General features: G+C 41.5%; 1 protein-coding gene and 1 non-coding gene across 2 annotated transcripts; one reads left to right on the top strand and one right to left on the bottom strand.

Moving 5' to 3' along the window:
* The first annotated feature begins 3,656 nt into the window (after positions 1-3,656).
* On the top strand, positions 3,657-17,631 carry LOC115165490 (B-cell receptor CD22). Its single transcript, XM_029718654.1, has 12 exons — positions 3,657-3,669; positions 3,961-4,242; positions 4,537-4,653; positions 4,974-5,077; positions 10,673-10,820; positions 10,948-11,217; positions 11,596-11,862; positions 13,422-13,432; positions 13,672-13,775; positions 14,640-14,718; positions 15,450-15,805; positions 17,604-17,631. Exons 1-12 carry the CDS (start codon positions 3,657-3,659, stop codon positions 17,629-17,631), a joined length of 1,779 nt encoding a protein of 592 aa, XP_029574514.1.
* On the bottom strand, positions 6,761-6,836 carry trnae-uuc (transfer RNA glutamic acid (anticodon UUC)). The gene has a single exon. It is a non-coding gene; the product is annotated as a tRNA-Glu (tRNA).
* Positions 17,632-18,290: the final 659 nt, after the last annotated feature.

The following is an 18,290-nucleotide window of genomic DNA, read 5'->3' as shown; positions in this document are numbered from 1 at the left end:
ATCAGACTTTTTGACCAGAAGACAGGGTGAAGCCTAATTTGAACAACATGGCTCCGCAATACCATTGTCCAATTTATACTGCACCTCTTTCAAACTGCAGTCTCTTCTGCTGAGATACACGATAAAATCTGTTTGATAAGATGCTAAGTCTATGTCATGCTCAGTTAACTTCTATGGGCTACGTGGGATGCTAGCGTCCCACGTCCCACGTGTTTTGCGAAAGCAAAACATTAGATTATGTTAGGAGAGTACATGGACAAATAATCACATCCATTTTCCAAGCAAGGACATAAAACCCAAAACACAGCTAAATGAAGCACTAACCTTTGACGATCTTCATCAGATGACACTCCTAGGACATTATGTTACACAATACATGCATGCTTTGTTCGATAAAGTTCATATTTATATCCAAAAACAGCATTTTACATTGGCGCGATGTTCAGAAAATGTATTCCCACCAAAACTTCCAGTGAATGTGCACATCAATTTACAAAAATACTCATCATAAACATTGACAAAATATATAACAATTATTTAAAGAATTATAGATAGACTACTCCTGGATGCAACCACTGTGTCAGATTTTAAAATAGCTTTACGGAGAAAGCACATTTTTCAATATTCTGAGTACATAGCTCGCCATCACAGCAAGCTATACAGACACCCGCCAAGTTTGGGGTCACCTAAACTCAGAATTAGTAATATAAATATTCTCTTACCTTTGCTATCTTCGTCAGAATGCACTCCCAGGACTGCTACTTCCACAAGAAATGTTTTTGTTCGAAATAATCCATATTTATGTCCAAATACTTCTGTTTTGTTTGTGCGTACAGAGCACTATACAAAGGCATAACGCGCGAGCACGGTACCAGAGACGAAAAGTCAAAATGCTCCATTACCATACTTAGAAGCATGTCAAACGCTGTTTAAAATCAATCTTTATGGTATTTTTAACGTAAAATTGCGATAATATTCCAATATTCCAACCGGACAATAGCATATTCATTCAAGAAGAAAAAGGAACGGCGCGCTCGCGGGACCGCGCATATCCAATCCCTTTGTCCACAGGCAGTCCACTGATTGAGCTTCTATTATCTGCCCAGTGACAGGAGAATGCTGAAAGAACTTTCTGAAGGCTGTTGACAGCCAATGGAAGCCTTAGGAAGTGCAACGTGACCCCACAGAAACTGTAGTTTTGATAGAGAATCAAAAGAACTACAATTCTCAGACTTTCCACTTCCTGGTTGGTTTTTTCTCAGGTTTTTGCCTGCCATATGAGTTCTGTTATACACAGACACCATTCAAACAGTTTTAGAAACTTCAGAGTGTTTTCTATCCAAATCTACTAATAATATGCATATTGTAGTTTCTGGGCCAGAGTAGTAACCAGTTTAATTTAGGTATGTTTTTCATCCGGCCGTGGAAATACTGCCCCCTACACCTCAACAGGTTAAATGGGTTTTCAATAGAGTGTGAGAAAACAAAACAGGGTAGATTCTAATAAGAGCTACCAATACATCACGTTTCTCAGAGTCTAAATGATCGACCAAAACCCCAAGGTTTTGCAAAGTCTGGGAGTTTTTCAACCAACCTTGTAAGACTCCCACTTGGACAAAAACCCAGAGTGAATTGTTAACCAAATTTAGCTACCAAGCCAACTGAACCAAAATAACAAATGGCTCTCAATGCTCTCTTCAATATTGGCCCAACCTAAACATCTCTCAAACCAAAAATTTGGCAATCTGAACTAAAACTGAACTAAAAGTTAACTATAAAACAATAGTCAAATAAGCCAAATTACAAATAAACAAACGTATCAATAATAAAGCAAAGACAATCTGGACAACCTTCACCAACTATGACAAAATGTTAAAGTAAACTAAAATACTAAAGTAAGACTAAAGTACAATTAACTTTAACTTACGGATGAGCCCCCACTTGTCACAGGTTGGCTCATAGCCTGAGGCAAAAATGAGGGGACAGCACCTTTAGGGACAGCTCTAACAACAATTTGATACTCCTTAGGAGTGAATGTAACATTGTGTGTTCTCATGAATTCTGGATAATCATATAGTTGTCCATCATTATTCAATAATTGTTTAACCCAGATAATGTTGTTGTCAAACCAGTTCTGGAAAAACAAAGACTTTATATTACATACGGAGTTTAAGTCACATCTTTTCAAAGCAAATAATTCACATTTCCTAATATTCAGAGATAAACCTGATACATGTGAGAAGGCATTAATACACTCAATAGCTTTCCTGACTTCATTATGATCTTTCAAAAAAGGCTGGTGTCGTCAGCCAATTGTGAACATTTTATCTCTTTATCTTGTATCTGAATACCCCTAAAACTATCCTTATTTATATGAAGTGCCATAACTTGTGTGACCAATAAAAATAAGAAAGGAGAAATTGGGCATCCTTGTTTAATTCTGAGTGTAATGTCGAATCTCTGTGAAGTTCCATGGGATAATTTATCAGAGCTGTTACTATTATTGTAAACTCTCTTAATTACACTTAGAAAATATAGACCAAAACCAAAAAATCGAAGAGTCTCAAAAAGAAAATAATGTTCAACTGTATCAAAAGCCTTGTAAAAGTCTATAAATAAAATAAAGCTATCTTCCATAATGTGCTCATTGTAGTCTATCAAGTCCAATAGTAGTCGAGTATTATTACATACAGTTGAAGTCGGAAGTTTACATACACTTAAGTTGGAGTCATTAAAACTCGTTTTTCAACAACTGCACAAATTTCTTGTTAACAAACTATAGTTTTGGCAAGTCGGTTAGGACATCTACTTTGTTGATGACACAAGTCCTTTTTTCAACAATTGTTTAAAGACAGATTTTTTTATTTCTAATTCACTGTATCACAATTCCAGTGGGTCAGAAGTTTACATACACTAAGTTGACTGTGCCTTCAAACAGCTTGGAAAATTCCAGAAAATGATGTCATGGCTTAAGAAGCTTCTGATAGGCTAATTTACATAATTTGAGTCAATTGAAGGTGTACCTGTGGATGTATTTCAAGGCCTACCTTCAAACTCAGTGCCACTGACATCATGGGAAAATGCTTGACATCATGGGAAAATCAAAAGAAATCAGCCAAGACCTCAGCAAAAAAATTGTAGACCTCCACAAGTCTGGTTCATCCTTGGGAGCAATTTCCAAGTGGATGTAAACTTCTGACTTCAACTGTATATACATTTATATTTTAGTCATTTAGCAGACGCTCTTATCCAGAGCGACTTACAGTAGTGAATGCATACATTTCATTTCTCCTTACTGGTCCCCTGTGGGAATCGAACCCACAACCCTGGCGTTGCAAACACCATGCTCTACCAACTGAGCTATATATAAATATACAGTAGTATATATATATATACTACTGTTTATACTACACTACCGTTCAAAAGTTTGGGGTCACTTAGAAATGTCCTTGTTTTTGAAAGAAAATATCATTTTTTGTCCATTAAAATAACATCAATTTGATCAGAAATACAGTGTAGACATTGCTAATTTTGTAAATGACTATTGTAGCTGGAAATGGCAGATTTTTTATGGATATCTACATAGGCGTACAGAGGCCCATTATCAGAAATCATTACTAATGTGTTCCCATGGCACGTTGTGTTAGCTAAAATGGATGACTGAAGCAGGTCTGAATCTTACAGTTGAAGGCAAGTTCACCTTACAGATACATCTGGATATCAATTTCCAATAATAATCCAAATAGTCACAGCTATTCGATTGACAGTGTTGTCTGTACATATATGCACCTGTACATGATGCATTTTGTAATAGGGTAGAGGTCTTGAACACACCCATGGTCTTAGAAAATGTACCTTGGACTGACAGAGGCACAATGGTGCATTCAAGATCTCTACCCTCTTACATTTTGTAATGTACAATGTAATGTTCTATCTCTGTCTGATGTCTTGCCACTGCAGATGATCCGTGCCAGATTAGAGTTGAGAAGTTGAACCCATCAACAGTTAAAGAGTCTGAGCCTGTGACCATTCGATGCTTCACGTCACGGGCATGTGGATCACACCCAGAGTTCACAGGGCTTGGTCAGACCGTAACGCCTTTCCACACCTACGAGGATAAGCATAAAAGCAGTGTGGTCAGCTTTAATGCTAGCTGGCAGGATGATGGGAGTCTGCTGTCCTGTCAACCACAGGGGACCAAAGACCAGCGTGTGAGCAAGAGCATCAAGCTGACGGTTGAATGTGAGTTCATTACTGACTTTCTAGTTCAAACTGTGTTTATCGTATCGCTGAACTTCAGCATGATTGAAATTTAAAGGCAATGTTCCCGTGTATTCACGGTAAACGCTGCATATGTCGGCTCAATCGGGAATGACCTTTAATACAGATTGAGTAAAGCGCTTGATTGGCCTTATCATGACCATTGCATTATTTTTGTTTCAACCATTTTTTTATAACAAAGAAATTACCCTAATAATTCTTGTTTTCAGAATTTAGCAATTTCTATTATTACTTTTTTTGTCTTCTCTTTGAAAGATTCCCCTAAGGAGACGAAGGCTGTTGTAAATTTGTCAAATGTCAAGGATGGTCTGTCAACCCTTACTTGTCCCAGCAGAGGGCACCCCAATGCTACCCACTCCTGGTTTAAAGACAGTCAAAAGACCAAATTCAGTGGAACAGAATTGTTGATTCCATCTATCACATCAGAACAGGGCGGGAATTACTACGGCAAAGCTGTAAACCAACATGGGACCCACGACTCAAACATTGTTACAATCATTGTTAATTGTGAGATATTCCCTATTTGTGTAGTCCAGACATACATTTTATATCATAGGGAAAGAATTCATTTAAATAATGTTTTAGGCAGTCTCTGTCTCACATCCATGCTTATATACATTGTGGAATTTAATACATAGACAATGAAAGCAGCCTACACAGTTTTTATTCATTTGGAATACTCTCTCTTTCAGATGCTCCTGTAGGAGTGCACATTGAAACAAATAAGGATCTGTCTACAATCAAAGAAGGAGATCAAATCAAATTAACTTGCATAGTGCAGAAAAGCAACCCTAAAGTGCATTCATGGTCTTGATTCAAAGACAAGGAGAAAATAACCAATGCTTTAAAGGAGTATACCTTCAGCAGTGTACGGCCAGAGGACAGAGGTCATTACTACTGTGAGGCAAGCAATGATGTTGGCGGGCAATGATGTTGGCAGTGGAAGGTCATCATCAGGATAACGGTTTCCTGTACGTCTTTTCCCATTTTAGCATGTTCAAACACTGTACAGGCCAGAGGAACAACAATTATAAATTAAAATGTATTCTGAATGTCAAATTCTTCCATCCATCCATCCAATAGCAATATCAGGAACTACTCAATAATATATACTGTGCTGTAGAAATTAATATACAGTACCAGTCAAAAGTTTGGACACACCTACTCATTCAAGGGTTTTTCTTTATTTGTTTTATTTTCTACATTGAAGAATAATAGTGAAGACATCAAAACTATGACATAACACATATGGAATAATGTAGTAACCTGTCACGTATACTCCCTCTCTGGCCTCTAGGTCACCAGACTGCTGATTATTACACACACCTGTTACCATCGTCACGCGCACCAGCGCTTATTGACACTCACCTGGACTCCATCACCTCCTTGATTACCTGCCCTATTTATGTCACTCCCTTTGGTTCCGTCCCCAGGCGTTATTGTTTCTGTATCTGTTTCCTCGCAAGGCTGCTGGCCCAGACGGCATCCCTAGCCGCGTCCTCAGAGCATGCGCAGACCAGCTGGCTGGTGTGTTTACGGACATATTCAATCGCTCCCTATCCCAGTCTGTTGTCCCCACATGCTTCAATATGGCTACCATTGTTCCTGTACCCAAGAAGGCAAAGATAACTGAACTAAATGACTACCACCCCGTAGCACAGACTTCTGTCATCATGAAGTGCTTTGATTGGCTAGTTAAGGCCACCTTACCTGCCATCCTAGACCCACTTCAGTTTGCATACTGCCCCAAAAGGTCCACGGATGATGCAATCGCCATCACACTGCACACTGCTCTATCCCATCTGGACAAAAATAACACCTATGTAAGAATGCTGTTCATTGACTACAGCTCAGCATTCAACACCATAGTACCCTCCAAGCTCATCATCAAGCTGGAGGCCCTGGGTCTCAACCCCGCCCTGTGCAACTGGGTCCTGGACTTTCTGACGGGCCGCCCCCAGGTGGTGAAGGTAGAAAACAACATCTCCACTTTGCTGACCCTCAACACTGGGGCCCCACAAGGGTGTGTGCTCAGCCCTCTACTGTACTCCCTGTTCACCCACAACTGCGTGGCCATGTACGCCTCCAACTCAATCATCAAGTTTTCAGACGACACAACAGTCGTGGGCCTGATCACCAACAACGACGAGACATCCTACAGGGAGGAGGTGAGGGCATTCAGAGTATGGTGTCAGGAAAACAAGCTCTCACTCAACAAAATAAAGGAGATGACTGTGGACTTCAGGAAACAGCACCCCCCTATCCACATCGAAGGGACAGCAGTGGAGAAGGTGGAAAGTTTTAAGTTCCTACACATCACAGACAAACTGAAATGGTCCACCCACACAGACAGTGTGGTGAAGAAGGCACAACAGCACCTTTTCAACATTTTTACATTTTAGTCATTTAGCAGATGCTCTTATCCAGAGCAACTTACAGTAGTGAATACATACATTTCATACTTTTTTTTTCTCTGTACTGGTCCCACATGGGAATTGAACCCACAACCCTGGTGTTGAAAACACCATGCTCTACCAACTGAGCCACACGGGACCCAACAATTTCAACTGATCATTTTAGAAAAAGAGGGTCCAGATTGTCTATCCCAGCTGATTTGTAGGGATCCAGATTTTGCAGCTCTTTCAGAACATCAGCTGTCTGGATTTGGGTGAAGGAGAATCGGGGGGGGGTTGGGCAAGTTGCTGCAGGGGGTGCGGAGCTGTTGGCCGGGGTAGGGGTAGCCAGGTGGAAAGCATGGCCAGCCGTAGAAACATGCTTATTGAAATGATCAATTATCGTAGATTTATCGGTGGTGACAGTGTTTCCTAGCCTCAGTGTAGTGGGCAGCTGGGAGAAGGAGCTCTTATTCTCCATGGACTTTACATTGTCCCAAAACGTTTTAGAATTAGTGTTACAGGATGCAAATTTCTGTTTGAATAAGCTAGCCTTAGCTTTCCTAACTGACTGAGTATATTGGTTCCTGACTTCCTTGAAAAGTTGCATATCACGGGGGCTATTCGATGCTAATGCGGAACGCCAAAATATGTTTTTGTGCTGGTCAAGGGCAGTCAAGTCTGGGGTGAACCAAGGGATATATCTGTTCTTAGTTCCACATTTTTTGAATGGGGCATGCTTATTTAAGATGGTGAGGAAAGCACTTTTAAAGAGCAACCAGGCATCCTCTACTGACGGGATGAGGTCAATATCCTTCCAGGATACCCAGGCCAGGTCGATTAGAAAGGCCTGCTCGCTGAAGTGTTTTAGGGAGTGTTTGACAGTGATGAGGGGTGGTTGTTTGACCACTGACCCATTACGCACGCAGGCAATGAGGCAGTGATCACTGAGATCCTGGTTGAAGACAAATTGGATGCAGTCTATCACAGTGCCATCCGTTTTGTCACCAAAGCCCCATACACTACCCACCATTGCGACCTGTACGCTCTCGTTGGTTGGCCTTCGCTTCATACTCGTCGCCAAACCCACTGGCTACAGGTTATCTACAAGTCTCTGCTAGGTAAAGCCCCGCCTTATCTCAGCTCACTGTTCACCATAGCAGCACCCACTCATAGCACGCGCTCCAGCAGGTATATCTCACTGGTCACCCCCAAAGCCAATTCCTCTTTTGGTCGTCTTTCCTTCCAGTTCTCTGCTGCCAATGACTGGAACGAACTGCAAAAATCTCTGAAGCTGGAGACTCATATCTCCCTCGCTAGCTTTAAGCACCAGCTGTCAGAGCAGCTCACAGATCCCTGCACCTGTACATAGCCCATCTGTAAACAGCCCATCTATCTACCTACCTCATCCCCATACTGTATTTATTTATTTATCTTGTTCCTTTGCACCCCAGTATCCCTACTTGCACATTAATCTTCTGCACATCTACCATTCCAGTGTTTAATTGCTATTTTGGAATTACTTCACCACCATGGCCTATTTATTGCCTTAACTCCCTTATCCTACCTCATTTGCACTCACTGTATATAGACTTTTTGTTTTCTTTTGTTCTACTGTATTATTGACTGTATGTTTTGTTTATTCCATGTGTAACTCTGTGTTGTTGTATGTGTCGAATTGCTATGCTTTATCTTGGCAAGGTCGCAGTTGCAAATGAGAACTTGTTCTCAACTAACCTACCTGGTTAAATAAAGGTGAAATCATTTTTTTTAAAGACAGCAGAGGTGTATTTAGAGGGCAAGTTGGTCAGGATGATATCTAGGAGGGTGCCCATGGTTACGGATTTAAGGTTGTACCTGGTAGGTTCCTTGATAATTTGTGTGAGATTGAGGGCATCTAGCTTTGATAGTAGGATGGCCGGGGTGTTAAGCATGTCCCAGTTTAGGTCACCTAACAGTACGAACTCTGAAGATAGATGGGGGGCAATCAATTCTCATATGGCGTCCAAGGCACAGCTGGGGGCTGAAGGGGGTCTATACCAAGCGGCAACAGTGAGAGACTTGTTTCTGGAAAGGTGGATTTTTAGTAGAAGCTCGAATTGTTTGGGCACAAAACTGAATAGTGTGACAGAACTCTGCAGGCTATCGCTGCAGTAGATTGCAACTCCACCCCCTTTGGCAGTTCTATCTTGTCGGAAAATGTTATAGTTAGGGATGGAAATTTCAGGATTTTTGGTGGCCTTCTTAAGCCAGGATTCAGACACGGCTAGGACATCCGGGTTGGCGGAGTGTGCTAAAGCAGTGAATAAAACAAATTTAGGGAGGAGGCTTCCAATGTTAACATGCATGAAACCAAATCTTTTACGGTTACAGAAGTCAACAAATGAGAGCGCCTGGGGAATGGGAGTTGTGCACGGGGCTGTAGGGCCTGGGTTAACCTCTACATCACCAGAGAAACAGAGGAGGAGTGAGGAGTACGATAAGGGTACGGCTAAATGCTATAAGAACTGGCCGTCTAGTGCATTCGAAACAGAGAGTAAAAGGAGCAGATTTCTGGGCGCGGAAGAATAGATTCAAGGCATAATGTACATACAAGGGTATGGTAGGATGTGAGTACAGTGGAGATAAACCTAGGCATTGAGTAACGATGAGAGAGGTTTTGTCTCTAGAGGCACCAGTTAAGCCAGGGGAGGTCGCCGCATGTGTGGGGGTGGAACAAAAGGGCTAGTTAAGGCATATTGGGCAGGGCTGGAGGCTCTACAGTGAAATAAGACAATAATCACTAACCAAAACAGCAATTGACAAGGCATATTGACATTAGGGAGAGGCATGTGTAGCCGAGTGATCATCGGGTCCAGTGAGTAGCAATAGAAGAGTCAGAGAGCCAATTCAGTAGTGCTGCTACGCTAGGCAAGCTGGAGACATGGTGATTCAGACAGCTGGCGGGCCGGGGCTAGCAGATTGGCATCCGGGGACGTCGCAACGGAAGAGCCTGTTGAAACCACCTCAGACGGTTACGTTGGTAGACCAGTCATGATGGATCGGCTGGGCTCTGTGTCAACAGTAAAGGGTCCAGGCCAATTGGCAAACAAAGTATTTTAGCCCAAGAATTGGCTGATGGACCTCTTCGGCTAGCTGGGAGATGGGCCTAACTCAAGACTAGCTCCAGGCTATCTGGTGCTTGCTTCGAGACAGAGACATTAACCAGGAGTAGCCTCTCGGATAGCAGCTAGCTAGCTGTGATGATCTGGTGTAAAGGTTCAGAGCTTGCGGTAGGAATCTGGAGATGTGGTTGAGAAAAAGCAGTCCGATATGCTCTGGGTTAATATTGCGCTGTGCAGACTGGCAGGAATTGACCGGGCTGAGGCTGGCTGATGTCCGAGTTAACGGTGATGACCGCTAGCAGTGGCTAACTGACTACTAGCTAGTAGCTAGTTAGCTGGCTAGCTTATGGTGGGGGTTCCGGTTCTAAAGTATAAAAATAACAGATCCGTACCACATTGGGTGAGGCGGGTTGCAGGAGAGTATGTTCAGTCCATAGATGGAAATTGAGAATAAAAATATATGCGAAATATATACGAAGAAAATGAAGAAAACGATATATACACTGGACGGGATGGGACAAGACAAAAACAAACATCCGACTGCTACGCCATCTTGGACTAAGAAAAATTAAGATTAATAGATATTATATAAGATATTTTGGTTAGCTTATTCATGATGACTTTTTATACATGTTTGTGTTCATATTTGAAATGTGTATATCGTATCTACAGTCCTCTCTGACAGACATTTGAACAGGTGGTTATTTCAAAACTCTCATCCTCTCCACAGATGGCCCAACCAAACCATTGCTTTCTATGGTGCGTATTGCCCAGGAGGGCCACCTGGTTAGTATCAACTCCACCGTGTAGAGTTTCCCAGTCTCTCAGCTCACTCTGACATGGACCCCTCGTCCCTCTGACTCACCTATGTCTAGCTCCCCTCTTCAAATGCAGCCTCAACCAGCTCTTGGGTTCCTCCAACATTCTACCAATGCTGTGTGGGGTTCTTTTAATGTTACATTTCTGCAAGGAGGAGTTTACACCTGTAGAGCCCAGAACTCTGAGGGGAATAGCAGCACAGAGCAGGAGCTGGAGATTACATGTGAGTACAATGCATCATCATCACCATCATCATCATTCTATTAACATTATGATGTAATATTAAAACATATTTGATTTCCAACATAAACATTTTCCATGATGCTTTCTCTCTACTATGACACCTACAGACAGCCCCAAATATGTGACGGCCTCTGCTCACCCTGACACGGTCCTGACTGAAAACAGCCAGCTGGTTCTTACCTGCATGGCTCGTTCCAACCCCCATGCCACCACTTACACCTGGATCCAGATCAGTGCAGGAGAGACCAGGATGGTGGGGCTGGTCCAGAAGTTGACGGTGATGTCCACAACCCCGTCCCATAGTGGACTGTACAGGTGTACTGCCCAGAACCCCTTAGGAACTGGGAAATCCCAACAGGTTGAAGTTAAAGTCAAGTGTGAGTACATCTCTGTCACTGCTTTATGACAACTACCCCTAGGACATAAACCCTATGTAGATCTGAGAGGAATGAATAGATGTTATTAATAAGGTGATAATTCTACCTGGCCTATCAGAGGGCAAGATGGAAGGAGATGAACCATACAGCCTACTGCAATCCTCTCAGATCTACATTTGGGATCAGAGTCATTCTTTCAAATGAGTTAAGGTTTCTCGAATAAAGACTTATGTGGTTATTTGTGTAGAGCCTGAACTTATAATCTTCTAATACTATAACTAAAGACAATTCAACACAAGGAAAATACAAATGCATCTTTCTATTCAATGAATAGAAAGATGTATAAGAATAGTTTTCTTCCATTATCTTCCATCACAGATGCGCCAAAGCTCACAGAGGTCATTCACAACATGACCAATAGGTGGCAGAGTGATGGGGGAAGCCCTGTGGCACTGACCTGCCACAGTCACAGTTACCCCCCTTTCAACAGCTACAAGTGGTACAGGCTGGTTGAGGAAAGGGAACATTTCATCATCAATCACCAGAACATCACTGTCCACCCGGACAAGCCCGGGACGTACTACTGTGTCGCCACCAATAACATGGGGGGGGGGGGGTCGGAAAGAGTCAAGCTGTTTCTCAACCGTGAGTGCATAGTGACTGACAGCCACTTTGGAAAATCAAAAGAATACAGTGTGACTTATTCACAACTGATTAACATTTTTACCTTAGTATTTCTATCTCACTTTTCAGCTGTCCCCATAAGATAACCCTTTTTGGTTCCAGGTAGAACCCTTTAGGGTTACATGTAGAACCCTCTGTAGAAAAGGTTCTACATGGAACCCAAAAGGGTTCTTCGTAGAACGAAATAGGGTTCTACAAGGGATTCTCCTATGGAGACAGCCAAAGAACCCTTTACGGTTCTAGATAGCACCTTTTTTTCTAAGAGTGTTGCATATTTCATTCTCCCCTGATATGTTACCGAAATGTATGAATCAATGATGATACAGGTCTTAAAAACCATCCTTCTTGATGTGAAATTGATTGTATGCATACAGTAAGACAGTATGTAACAACATATTGGTGGCATTGGCATTTAAAGTCACAGTTCTACACAAAATGCCAGACTGTAGCCAAAATGTCTGAACGGTCCAATATTGACACACTTCTCTTTATCGTTTCTCCTCCCTCTCTTCTCTCACCACAGGAAGCGTCTTCCATGTCTTCTCTCTCGTCCTTTTCTGCTGTGTTCCGCTTGTTCTTTTACTCATCTTTCTGGTCTACAGGTGAGTCCTCTGTCAACATTCACTCACTTCATTCCTCTTATTTATAAAATACATATATTTCTTAACCATACGTGTTGACTACAGCTAGCAATGACTGGAAACTCACCACAACACCAATGTTTTTTTTGTTTAGCGCTTTTTCAGACACAAGAGAAACAAATCGATCTAGCAGGGGACATCAAATAAAGTGCCATGTTGTGTTCACTTTGGTTTTCTGGTACTGTTGCATTTCACAAATACTGCATTATTCTCTTCTATTTATTCTGTAGTTCATTATAAAATCCCTAGTTAATTGTACATGTTTGTGTATGTGTTTGTGTGTGTGTGTACGCCTATGCCTGTGTGTGTTCTTACTTGGGTGTGTGTGTATACCTCTATGCCTGTGTGTGTCATTGTCAGGGCTGGCGTAATGGCACAAGTGAGAACCTGGTGAGTGAAGGGGGTGCATCAGCATCAGACCCCCCGGGGAGCAGCAGAGATCAGCTGTGACCAGACGGCCCGTACCACCCAGAGCCCCTACCCCAACCGCAGCATCCCTATCCCAGCAGGACATCGTGTCCAGACAGCACGTAAGAGCATCAGGCATGGTGTCACACAGACAAGAACACACTGTAGACAAACACACATAAGCAGCCACGTTTGCATGCACACATACACACACAGACACACACGTCTGGATGGGCAGACATACGCAAGTCTCAATGAGAACATTTAGCAGGCCTCCCTCACTCACAATGGGATTCCATTCTACTAGTTACTGTGGATCACCACTACTTTCTGTCTCAGTTTGAACATCTAAAGCAAGATATAGTCCTGTGTCTACTTGTCAGTCTTGGCAGAGTGATTAAATTTGTTTGTTATTTCTTTAAAGGTCGACCTCTGACATGTACACTGCGTACAGTGTTCTGTAGGTACCAGGTGGAAAGCAGGTGAGAGAAATCGAACAATGTTGTTGAAGGGGTTAAATATGGAAGAATGAGGCCTTTATATGCTGCTTATACTGTAGCTCTACAGTTTACTCAATCAATGACTATTTACAATCATTCAGTATTCAGTAAGTCATGAATGACTGAGTATAGCATACACATTGTACAGTTATGAATGAAGGGATGAATGAACTATTTCAATACTTGACATTATTTTAATGCATTCCATCTAATTTATTCAGGGTCTTTCACAAAGCCATCCAATCAGAAACAAAGATGGACACACTGGACACACGCAGCAACATGAAGTCAACTATGCCTCGCTGCAATTCAGGGGCCAGGAGATGTAAGATTGACAATTTTTCTGAGAATGTGGGGAAGGCAGATGAAACCAGGATAGGTTAAAATTAAAAAACATCACATTGGCCTCCCGAGTGGGGCAGCGGTCTAAGGCACTGCAGATCTGGGTTCGATCCCGGGCTGTGCTGAAGCCGGCCACGACCAGGAGACCATGAAGTGGCGCACAATTGGCGCAGCGTCCTCCGGGTTAGGGTAGGGTTTGGCCGGCTGGGATGTCCTTGTCCCATCGCGCTCTAGTGACTCCTTGTAGCTGCCGGGAGCATGCATGTTGAATTCGGTCTCCAGCTGTACAGTGTTTCCTCTGTCACATTGGTGCGGCTGGCTTCCGTGTTAAGCGAGCAGTGTGTCAAGAAGCAGTGCGGCTTGCCGGGGTCGTGTTTCGGAGGACGCATAGCTATCGACCTTCGCCTCTCCCGAGTCAGTACAGGAGTTGCAGCGATGGGACAAGAATGTAACTACCAATTGGATATCACTAAAAAGGGGTAAAAAGTGCCCAAAAATTCTAATAATAATAATACTTTTTTACATTGACAGCTACAGTACGGTATCCATTTTAGGGCACCCCCAGGCTCAAGCATAACCTTTTGAGGCGGATGGTGTCCTAAAATGGACACCGTACTACAGTACCACAGAGAGCATTCTTCAGTCATTCCAAACAGTGAATGCATATGATGTGGGAAAACATACAAATGGCCTAAAATACATCATACATTTATATTGTCCTAGTAATGTATTGAAACCACTACTGTGAAAATGACTGTAGTAGTCGACCAAAACGTACATAGGGAAATAACCTGATGCGGCAACAAATATGAGTCAAACGCTTACAATGACACAACTTGTCTTCCAGGGGTAGCTTGGGTCCTAGAGACCAAGCGAGAGAGGGTGACGTCTATGCTAAGGATGCCAAGCCAAAGCTGAAGGAAAAGGTCAGTCAACCGTAATAACAAATGTGTAAACCAAAACAATGGGCAACATCACACATTAGCCCTTATGATCACCAGAATGTCATTATTCAGCTTTACACTGTAACTGCAGCTAAGATAGGCCTACATATAATAATGAGTGTTTTTTAAGGAAACTAGTCAAATTCTGATTCAATTGAATTATTTGAATAGTTACTCTGTAACTATGTAACCACATGTCAGTTCAACTAAAATATAAAGTTAAACCGAGCATTGTGGTTGGAAACTTTGAAGTGATGTGTCATAATCACTTTGTTGCAAATCTACTAACAAACCAAAACGCCACTGTTACTGAAACAGGATATTGAGGTAAGAGTACACAGAGATCCTGTAATTCTATTTGTGGTGCATCTTACATCATAGAAAATGTGTAGTAGGAGAAATACTAATGGAATAAAAAGCAAGAGGACGTTTAGAAGGACGTTTGTACAGGCAGTCCAGCAGTAGCAGAAGGGGTATCACAACGGCAAAGAAAATGGGAAAATGACTTCATGTGTTTTACTGGACCTTAATGTTAGCACTTGATCGTTTGGAAAAGGCAGATTAACTCACACAGCCTTAAGATATTTGCTAAGAATAATTTAGAAAAAAATCTGGCTGCCCAAGACAGTTAATATTCTCCAAATATACAAAATATCAACATTCGAGCTGCTTCATTAGGGCTCCTTTTTGTATAACTCTCTTTCTATATTTAGACTGATAAGAGCGATGACTACGAGAACATTAAGGAAGCGTGTGCTTCGAAGCCCACCATCGAGCCAAACATGGACACGGAGACAGGGAGCAGTGAGGATGACGTGGAGATCAACTACTCTGAGGTCACGTTCAGAGCAAAGCCAGGACACGAGACAGTCTGTAGTTCTGACCCTCGCCACCGCAGGGCAGGCCACAGCAGTAGCTCAGATGAAGAAGACTACACAACCCAGTATACTGATGTTAACATATCAGAGGAAGTTTCATTCATAGTCAAAAAAAAGTATAAAGGTTTATTTGTAAATATCTGTAAATATTTGTATCACACCCAGTCAAAAGTGTGGACACACCTACTCATTCAAGGGTTTTTCTTTATTTTGACTATTTTCTACATTGTAGAATTTTAGCGAAGACATCAAAATTATGAAATAACACATATGGAATCATGTAGTAACCAAAAAAGTGTTAAACAATTATAACAATTATAAACAATTATAACAATATATGTTATATTTGACATTCTTCAAAGTAGCCACCCTTTGCCTTGATGACAGCTTTGCACACGCTTGGCATTCTCTCAACCAGTTTCATGAGGTAGTCACCTGGTGTGCATTTCAATTAACAGGTTGTGCCTTGTTAAAAGTTAATTTGGGGAATTTCTTTCCTTCTTAATGCTTTTCAGCCAATCAGTTGTGTTGTGACAAGGTAGGGGTGGTATACAGAAGATAGCCCTATTTGATAAAAGACCAAGTCCATAAAATGGCAAGAACAGCTCAAATAAGCAAAGAGAAATTGCGGTCCATCATTAATTTAAGGCAAGAAGTTCATTCAATCTGGAAAATTTCAAGAACTTTGAAAGTTTCTTAAAGTGCAGTTGCAAAACCATCAAGCGCTATGATGAAACTGGCTCTCATGAGGACCGCCACAGGAAAGGAGACCCAGAGTTACCTCTGCTGCAGAGGATAAGTTGATTAGAGTTAACTGCACCTCACATCACAGCCCAAATGCTTCTCAGAGTTCAAGTAACAGACACATCTCAACATCAACCGTTCAGAGGAGACTGTATGAATCAGGCTTTCATGGTCGAATTGCTGCAAAGAAACCACTACTAAAGGACACCAAGAAGAAGAAGAAACTTGCTTGGCCAAGAAACACGAGCAATGCACATTAGACCGGTGGAAATCTGTCATTTGGTCTGATGAGTCCAAATTTTAGATTTTTGGTTCCAACCACTGTGTCTTTGAGACACAGAGTAGGTGAACGGATGATCGCCGCATGTGTGGTTCCCACCGTGAAACATGGAGTAGGAGGTGTGATGGTGTGGGGGTGCTTTGCTGGTGACACTGTCACTGAGTTATTTAGAATTCAAGTCACACTTAACCAGCATGGCTACCACAGCATTCTGCAGCGATACACCATCCCATCTAGTTTGCGCTTAGCTGGTCAATCATTTGTTTTTCAACAGGACAATGACCCGAAACACACCTCCAGGCTGTGTAAGGGCTATTTGACCAATAAGGAGAGTGATGGAGTGCTGCATCAGATGACCTGGCCTCCACAATCACCCAACCTCAACCAAATTGAGATGGTTTGGGATGAGTTGGACTGCAGAGTGAAGGAAAAGCAGCCATCAAGTGCTCAGTATATGTGGGAACTCCTTCAAGACTGTTGGAAAAGCATTCCTCATGAAGCTGGTTGAGAGAATTCCAAGAGTGTACAAAGCTGCCATCAAGGCAAAGGATGGCTACTTTGAAGAATATAAAATATATTTTCAACACCTTTTTTGGTTACTACATGATTCCAAATGTGTCATTTCATAGTTTTGATGTCTTCACTAATATTCAACAATGTAGAAAATAGTAAAAATAAAGAAAACCCCTTGAATGAGTAGGTGTGTCCAAACTTTTGACTAGTGCTTTATATCCGGATTGTTAGCAATAAAAATACATTCAAGTATCGGTAGTTGCCTTAACTGTACTTTTAAATTATAAGTCAGTCAAGACCAAAATGTCAGGAAACAGAATTTATTGACGTCATTCAAAGTGGGTTTGAACATCGTGTGGTACATCAATGCAATGTGTGCTTACTTGGCTGTCAAAATAGAAATGCTTCACTGTTTAGGAATTTCCCATATTTCAGGATGTGCTATTGTGTAGATGCTATGCAACTGGCACCATGTTTTAATATTTGTTCAACATTGTAATGTGTGTCATTACTGACTTCTTACTTTACATAATTACTGAATCATGCTGAAATTACTGACTGCTTGTAACCTGTATTCACCTGTATTCATTGTAAATACATTAACAAAAAATAAATATACAATAACAACAAAAATACAACATGTTGAAGTGATTCATAACCATCACACACATTTTGTAAGTTCATAAATACACATTTTCTGTAACACTAAGTTACATATTCATAGAAGAGGAACAACTCAGGGAAAAACAAACAAAAATATCACACTCTTAAAAACTGTTGCGAGATTAAATGGAATTAATTGGAAATGTATGTAAGGAATGACACTAATCTATAAAAACACAGTTAAAAGTCAGAATAAAAGAACACACACAGTGCCTAGTGAAAGTCTACACACCCCTTGCACAGTCTTTACATTTTGCTGCCTTAAAAAAAAATACATTTCATTGTTTTCCTACCGATGTACACAACTTACTCCACATTTTAAAAGTGAAAGAAAAATTATAAAACATTTTCCAAATGAATAAATAAAAACATTTAACGGCGCTATCTTAATTACGTATGTTTTCACAACCCAGAGTAATTTCTTGGTGGAAGCACCTTTGGCAGTCATTAGGGCTATGAATAATTTTGAATTAGAT

This window comes from Salmo trutta, chromosome 3 (assembly GCF_901001165.1).
Source record: "Salmo trutta chromosome 3, fSalTru1.1, whole genome shotgun sequence".
Taxonomy (NCBI): Eukaryota; Metazoa; Chordata; class Actinopteri; order Salmoniformes; family Salmonidae; genus Salmo; species Salmo trutta.
Note: the sequence above shows the minus strand (reverse complement) of the source record. Positions and strands in the feature narration are given on the sequence as shown.

What these genes read in the sequence shown, in the direction of transcription:
- LOC115165490 (XM_029718654.1), top strand. An exon ending in GGTTGAAGTTAAAGTCAAGT is followed by an intron (nt 11,218 to 11,595) that starts GTGAGTACATCT and finishes CTTCCATCACAG; the next exon opens with ATGCGCCAAAGCTCACAGAG. An exon ending in CAATTCAGGGGCCAGGAGAT is followed by an intron (nt 13,776 to 14,639) that starts GTAAGATTGACA and finishes CTTGTCTTCCAG; the next exon opens with GGGTAGCTTGGGTCCTAGAG.